Source organism: Humulus lupulus, chromosome 4 (genome assembly GCF_963169125.1).
Source record: "Humulus lupulus chromosome 4, drHumLupu1.1, whole genome shotgun sequence".
Classification (NCBI taxonomy): domain Eukaryota; kingdom Viridiplantae; phylum Streptophyta; class Magnoliopsida; order Rosales; family Cannabaceae; genus Humulus; species Humulus lupulus.
In genome coordinates, this window is record NC_084796.1 from 187,909,918 (window position 1) to 187,917,133 (window position 7,216).

At 37.5% G+C, this 7,216-nt stretch overlaps 1 protein-coding gene across 1 annotated transcript; it reads right to left on the minus strand.

Moving 5' to 3' along the window:
* Positions 1-507: 507 nt before the first annotated feature.
* LOC133829328 (MMS19 nucleotide excision repair protein homolog) lies at positions 508-4,190 on the minus strand. The gene is made up of 8 exons (XM_062259124.1): positions 3,450-4,190; positions 2,738-2,800; positions 2,609-2,663; positions 2,108-2,205; positions 1,812-1,970; positions 1,644-1,703; positions 1,097-1,285; positions 508-890 (listed from the first exon to the last, which is right to left on the minus strand). Exons 1-8 carry the CDS (start codon positions 3,519-3,521, stop codon positions 822-824), a joined length of 765 nt encoding a protein of 254 aa, XP_062115108.1. The 5' UTR covers positions 3,522-4,190; the 3' UTR covers positions 508-821.
* Positions 4,191-7,216: the final 3,026 nt, after the last annotated feature.

Here is a 7,216-nt window from a genome sequence, read left to right on the forward strand (position 1 = left end):
TATGTCACTTGCAAAGTCAACCATTGACCCTGATGGATAACCATCATGCTTCTGCATATCAAAGTAAAATTAAGAAGTTCAAGACAAAAAAATAGTACAATTTTGTTATTTGTATAAACGTGCTCTTGCAACCCTTGTAATTTATGGCAAGTATAAAAGTGCTCCTCCCAGCTTGTCTCAAGGCTCAAATCATCAAAAAATAAAAAAAATAAAAATTATGATAAATTTGGTTCAAGCACCAAAGAGAAATTACTCAATTGATTAAAAACGCTCATAAGTCATCTTCACCAGAAATACCTATGCATCTTGTAACAGTTTTCTACTTCTATTAAATTTCTTATTGTGCTCACCAATTCCAATATAAATATATATATATACACATATATACTTTATCTTCCCTAAGGCAGCACCCATATGCTAAACTAAGGAATAATATTGCAATAGGAATCCAGATAGAGAAAACCCCTAATTGGAAACTTGAAAGGGGGAAATCACAGCAAGAACAAATTAGAATAACTTAATAAAGATAATCTAGTCATGCAAAAAGATTCCATAGAACTATACGTGTAAATATTAAGGAATGATTTATAATTCAAGCAGAAGAGAGAATGCCAAAAAAAAAAAAGAAAGATAATTTTCCATTTTATGTGATAGACTAGACCATGAAATTTACAAGTGCTTTATGCCAATTACGGCATTGTTACCATGGGTATTACAAGTGCTCCATTGTTAGAATGATAAAGTTTGGTAACCGGAAGATCATAACAAAGAGCATAGATAAATTCAACACCTACAAATACTATAACAATGGAGCATCACATTCAATTATGGCATACCATTAGAGCCCTTGCAAGATCACCTCTTTTGGCATCAGTGTCCTCTCCTTTTGGCTGGATAACGTTAAGAAGAAAAACATGTGAAAAAAAGTACAAAAAAAAAAAGGATAGCACATCATAATCAATGATAGCATTCATCGCATGATCTGAATACTAACCAAAGAAACAAAAGCAAACCAAAAGGGAAAAGCTTGCTTAGATTTTTTTTTCAATAAATAAATAATAAATTCGCATGTATAGTGAGGGTATGGTTTGCATACATGAGTAAAATGAATGGGAAAGTAACTGCTCAAAGTTTCAAAAAGCTCTCCAGAAAAATTTTCTAGCGACCCATTAGGATCTGGAAATAGTCGAATCAGTGCACAAATGATGTCAAATGCTAGCAACAAGCAATGAGGATCCTTCTCTCCATCAACAGCTTCACAGATTCCATATAGAAGGAGTTCATCCTTAATAACGCCAAAAAAAAATTAAGATAGAAAATGGGAAAAAATAACGAAAAAAGGATGAATATGTTAAGAGAAAAAGAATTATAAGGGAATTCTTTGTTCTATTGACATCTATTTGACCAGAGTTATAAAGAGAAAAAGAACACAAAGAATAAACTATAAAATCATTATGTTGAAGGAATGTAAGCATCTAGTTGAAATATGAAATGAATGAAAATAATTTGTAATTTTACAACTTTAAACTATTGGTATAAACAATGACATTCAAATTACAAATCAGTTGAGAACAAGTGATAAAATGGAAAATAGAACAATAAAAATCCAGCAACTAATTTGAGAGTGAGTTTGGAAAGAATACCAAGGAAGCAACCTCATTGGGATAGCATTCTAAGACGCATTCCAGAAGCTGAAAACAAAGCTGCAACAATGCTTTGATGTTAAATTTTGTAAAAGGGCAGTGGCTATACATGAAAGCAAGTAGTTCTTTTTTTTTTCTTGATTAAAATTCATGCATTTGGATTCTTACCTTCCTATCATGCTGACCTAAAGACTGCACCTGTAGGGTCTTTAAGTACACCTCAGCAACTGCTTTTGCATCAGTGGCAGAGACTACACCAACATCACTTTTTCTCCTCAGTAATGCTAAGCACCCAACAAGAGCCCCACGTAATGCTCTCCAATCTGCCTAATATCATTACAAAATAATACATTAACAGCAAAAGTTAAGAGTTTAATCAAAGAATTAGCTCTTGTGACAATGTGCTTCACCATCAAACCGACTTAAAACAAACAAATTGCATAGGGGAAAGAGCACTAACTCACCAGCCTATCTGTGAAGAATCCAATTAAGCTATGAATGATAGCACTGCCTAGTGGCTTTGAAGCAAGACGTCCAAGAACTTCCGCAAGAAGAAGGGTACCTGAAGATGCGGACATAATCTATGAGATTTTCTGATTAAATTAAATAGATAAAAACTTATGGGAAAAAAGAAAGAAAGTGGTTAACTGCCAGGAATAAATTGAAGCACCTGTTGTACAATGCAGATATACCAAGGAAAAATAACAATGCTACTAAAAAAGAAGCACAAACAGAACAGCAGTTTCCAAAACAGTAAGAAGAATGAACTTTTAAAGTTTAGAGTAAAAATTCACTAGTATAGTCTAAACTAAAAGTAGAATCTATGGGGCCATATTTACCAAAATCACTATGCAATAAAAAATGTGACCACTATGTTTCCAACTTTGTAATAGTTGTGGAGTGAACACCATTTAAAAAAAAATCTAAATCTTTGTTAATTTTTAATGAATTCAACTTCAACTTACCTCTAGCTCGAATGACATTATCTGTAGTGGTCAGATACATTTCCATCTCTTTGACCTAAATGATAGAAAACCAGATATAAGAACATAAATCAATTAATTATAGCTGACAAGAAGGTAATTTATTCTTACCAGTGTTTCAATAGTTATCAAGTCATTCTTAACGAGTGAAGTGATAGAATCCAAACTTGCAGCCTGCAGTAACACACAAATAATAGAACTGAGTATACTTATCCTTGAGTAAAATATATAAAGCACCACGAAGATAAGTATCAAAATGCATAAAGCAATTGCCTCAGCCCTCAATACAATTTTTATTTACTTATTTGTAGGTGAAATCTTATAAGTTAAAGTTGCACGTTAGATTAAGTAATTCTCAATTGTATAAAAATGCTTTGGCATACTTCTCAGACTTAAATTGTTATTGAAGATAAAACTGCTTACAGTTTACAGCAAAAAATAAAATAACGAAGATATAAATATTTTTCGAAAGAACTTGACCTAAATCACTTGCAGAAAAAAAAAGACGACATTAGTAGCAGAGCCAACATTCCCATCAAAGAAGCAGAGGCAACTAGAAAAATAGCAGTGATCAAATTACTTTCTCAATAAAATTAAAATAAATACTAATCACACAAAATTTAAACCATTATTATCACCAACGACAACGTTTTGTTTCTACTGCCAGCTCAATTAATCAAATAATGTCACATACTAGCCAGAGTTCTGGTTTTTGCATAGTGCTTTTCTCACTTCCACAACAAAGGAATGCACTAATAAGAACCAGATGGTAATACAATAACTTCACCCAAAATTAGCGAGAGCAGGGGATGTGAACGCGAACCTGTTGAGTCTGGGAGTGAGACGTGTCAACGTAAGACTCAATGTGCTGAGTCAACTCGCTCGGTTCCGCCATTGTCCATTTCAATGACCTGAACTCGAAAAAACACAGAAACCCGCTTCACAAACTTAAATACAGAATATAAACATATATTTATATGTGGATTTAAAAATTTGGGATGTGAATATGGATACCAACTTGTTTAGAGCAGTTATTGAACTCCAGTGTAATGTCACTACAAAGCTATTGATAGGCCAATTCATTTACCGAAATCATATACTCTGAAAATCCCCTGTATCAAAGAAATCTCTTCTTCAAAAAAAGAAACAAAAAATGAGATGCAGAAAGAAAAAAAATGGTAAGCGCAGAAGGAAAGAGAAACCTTTTGAGGAAAGTACGCATTGTATCCATCCGCAGTCATCCCCGAGTCCCTAAGTCCTGGCCCTCTGCAACTGTGCCAATCGAGCCCACTCCGCCTGCGCCGATCGAGCCCCACCAAACTTCTGCCAATGTCTCGGTGATAGATGAACTCCAAAAAAAAAGAGAGATGAGGAGGTGGTTCGGTCCGAGAGAGGAGGAGGAGGAGGTGGTGATAAGGTTGAGTCAATGGGTATAGCAGGAAGAGAAAGGAAAATGGGACGGGAAAATGGGTATAGCACGAAGGAAAATGAGACAGAGAGAGAAAGAGATGAAAATGGGAGTCTACTGTACATAATAGGGAAAAGACTTAGGCATTTTTTTTCACTTTGCCGCTTTTTTTTTTCACTTTGCCGCGTGTTACTTTATATATATATACCATAATACTTTTTTAAATGTATTATAATGATGTGTTATTGAAATGGGGTTTTGTTGTAGTGTCAATAAATGTAGTTATGCCCTCCATTTATTGGTTTGTTAATTAGAGCTGGTCAAGATTAATGTTTTACCCTTCTAATTACCTGTTGATCCTTATGTTGACAGGGTTTTTCGCCAATAGTGTATTAAGAAATAATAAGGTAGATTAGTGTTTAATAAACCTTAATGAAAAATAAATGATTTCACTCAAGAACACATTACTTTTACATTGTTCAGTGGTTAAAATCCACCTAGGACACGAGTCAGTATTATTGTTGTTTCTCTCCCTATTTTGGTAGAGTTTCGGTATCACAGAATAATGGTCCCCTTTTCTATCCAATATTCCTAGTATTCATAAGGGAATTCCATGGACAGGTTTGGGTAACTGCGTGAGTCAATCACACATTTACATAATTCTTACATTTAATAAAAATAATTCCCATTTATATTGGGATATGATCTGATCACAAGGTAAATGTACTCCTAATATTTGGGATATTAAAAATGACAGCTTGGTCATAAATATAAGTATAAAGGGATCCCTAGTCTCTGGGGATCCACAGATATGCAATATACTAGAACCACCACGAGCTGGATATCCCCTCCAAGCTCGTGCTTCAACAGTTGTTTTAATATTCTGAGCTCACACTTCAAAACCTTCGTGTTCGGAGCTCAGGTTAAACCAAGGACGCCTAACACAACGCGTGACCACATGAAACTGGAGTTGCCCACGTGTATAATAAGCACATATCATTCCCTTGGTTATTTCTCCATATATTTATTTGCCAGCTGTACCCGAGCTGAGTGAATGAACTCGGGCTAAAATTAGGATACAACATTTGCCTCTGAAGCTCCTGCTCATGTATGACGTCGTCACTTTTTGACCTACACAGTAGGGGCTTTTAGACTTCTGTTACACAAAACCACGCCTACCCACTACTTGAGTACTATACACATGGTGTACTGCAATTGGCATCTGTTCGGGTTTCGAGGACTGCAATAATTGTCTTGTCACCTTTTTGCCGCCATTTGGCTTATTTAACCTTGTCCCTTGGATCTTGAACTAACCCAATTGGATGGCCCAGATTAATCTACACAATTTGCGTATAAAAGGGATGGCAAGAGTTCCAACTTCACCACCTGTCATTTAAAAATTTTCCTTTTCTGCACTTCCAAGCCTCTCTTCTTTCCCAGAAATCCCAAAAACCGTTCATCTTACCCATTCACTCTGAAGCTTTCCAGGAGCTTCCCGTCCCCGAGTCTACATTTTACCGTCGAAGAACGCACTATAAGTATCTCATTCTTTGGTTTGAAGAATTTTTCCCTAATTCTCTTTTTTTTTTATCCAATGGAATTTCTGTTCTTCACCATGTTCATTGTAGTTACTGTTAGGCTACTTCTAAATGTTCTTAGGGAATACGTTTTGACTTAGGTTCGACGGGCGAATCCAAAAATGTTTTAGAAATAAGACGTTCATAAAATTGGGAAATTTCTGGGTAAATCTGGGAAATCCTAATGGTACATTAATTTAAAGAATACCCAGTTGGGGGTAAAGGAAATGAAGGGATTTTAGGTTTAGAACCAGATAGCTTAGAGGTTAAGTTTCTTACGTGGTTTTGCACTAAACCGCCTCCCAAGGAAAGTAGTGGTCTGGCATTCTGACACACGAATCCCTAAATATTAGGGGTCTGTTAGGAAACAGAGGCGCGTAGCTTAGAATATCGCGTGGCATCACGCGATGGGGCTGAGGCTAACCTTAGCTTGTATAAAAAAAGTAAACTGTTTCCCTCTTTGTACTCTTGCGTCCCAGTTTTAGATCATCTTAGGTCGCCTACTAACTAGGTCATTCTATCGTTAGGTGATCCGTTGGCTCCTCAAAAGAAAAACGCCCCAAAGAAGAATGCCTCGAGCTCGTCCTCCCAACAAAAGAACAAAGGGAAGCAGATCGCCCCAGAATCTCCCATTCTGCAATTTGGTTCGGTGGTGGAGAGGGAGATCGTGGTCAACCCAAATGCATACTTCGAGGTTGAGCGTATCATTTACAAGATCATGACTCAGGGGAGGGTGAATAAAATTATGTTGAGCCACAACATAGAGGTCGCAACTGGAACTCTCTTAGTCCGACCTGTGTTCGTAGGGGAACGGAGCTGCTCCCCTCTCCAAGACGACTTCAAAGCTTGGAGCGATGAACCCTTGAAGGCTGGGGCCTTCCTCCCCCTAGACCAGTACTTCGTGGATTTTTTAAATTACGTGAGGCTGACTCCATTTCAGCTCCCCCCAAATTCGTATAGACTTTTGGCAAGGCTAAAGTATTTGTTTCTGAAACACGAGTTGGAGGTCCCCACTCTGGCAAATATTCTTTATTTCTTCTGCCTCAAGGAAAGCCCTGACCAAAAAGAACATGGTGGCAGATTCTACTACCTCACACAATTCCCTAACTCGGCCTCCGTCATTGATCTTCCCAGTCTTCCATCGCTACTTCAACCGACCTCATCAGTCTTCCATCCTTGTGACTTTAGCTCATGAATTTTCATTTAAGATATATATATATTTATGTCTTAACTGAATTTGTTTCTTGTGCTGCCATATTTGCGAGGACGAGAAAATCCGTGACTCAGGGGTCAGTACGAGAAGTTATATGGGCTTCCCCTCAGTGAGAAGGACTACCGCCAGGTCGTGAATGACGTCATGATGCTGGCTTGCAAGTTGATCGGCGAAGGCCAAACACTGGCTTAAGGACTCGGGCTACCCTTCCGGTGATCCCCGAGATCCCATCCTCTCAAGAGGCGTTGCTAGCCATTGAGAACAAGGAGGATGAAGAGAATGAGGTGCCTCTAGTGCGAAAAAGGTGGGCTTCCGAGGCTATCCGGGAACTCGATCTAGAACGAGTTGCATTAGGGGCAGCAGCCGGCCCCTTCGGCCATGGTAACCCATAC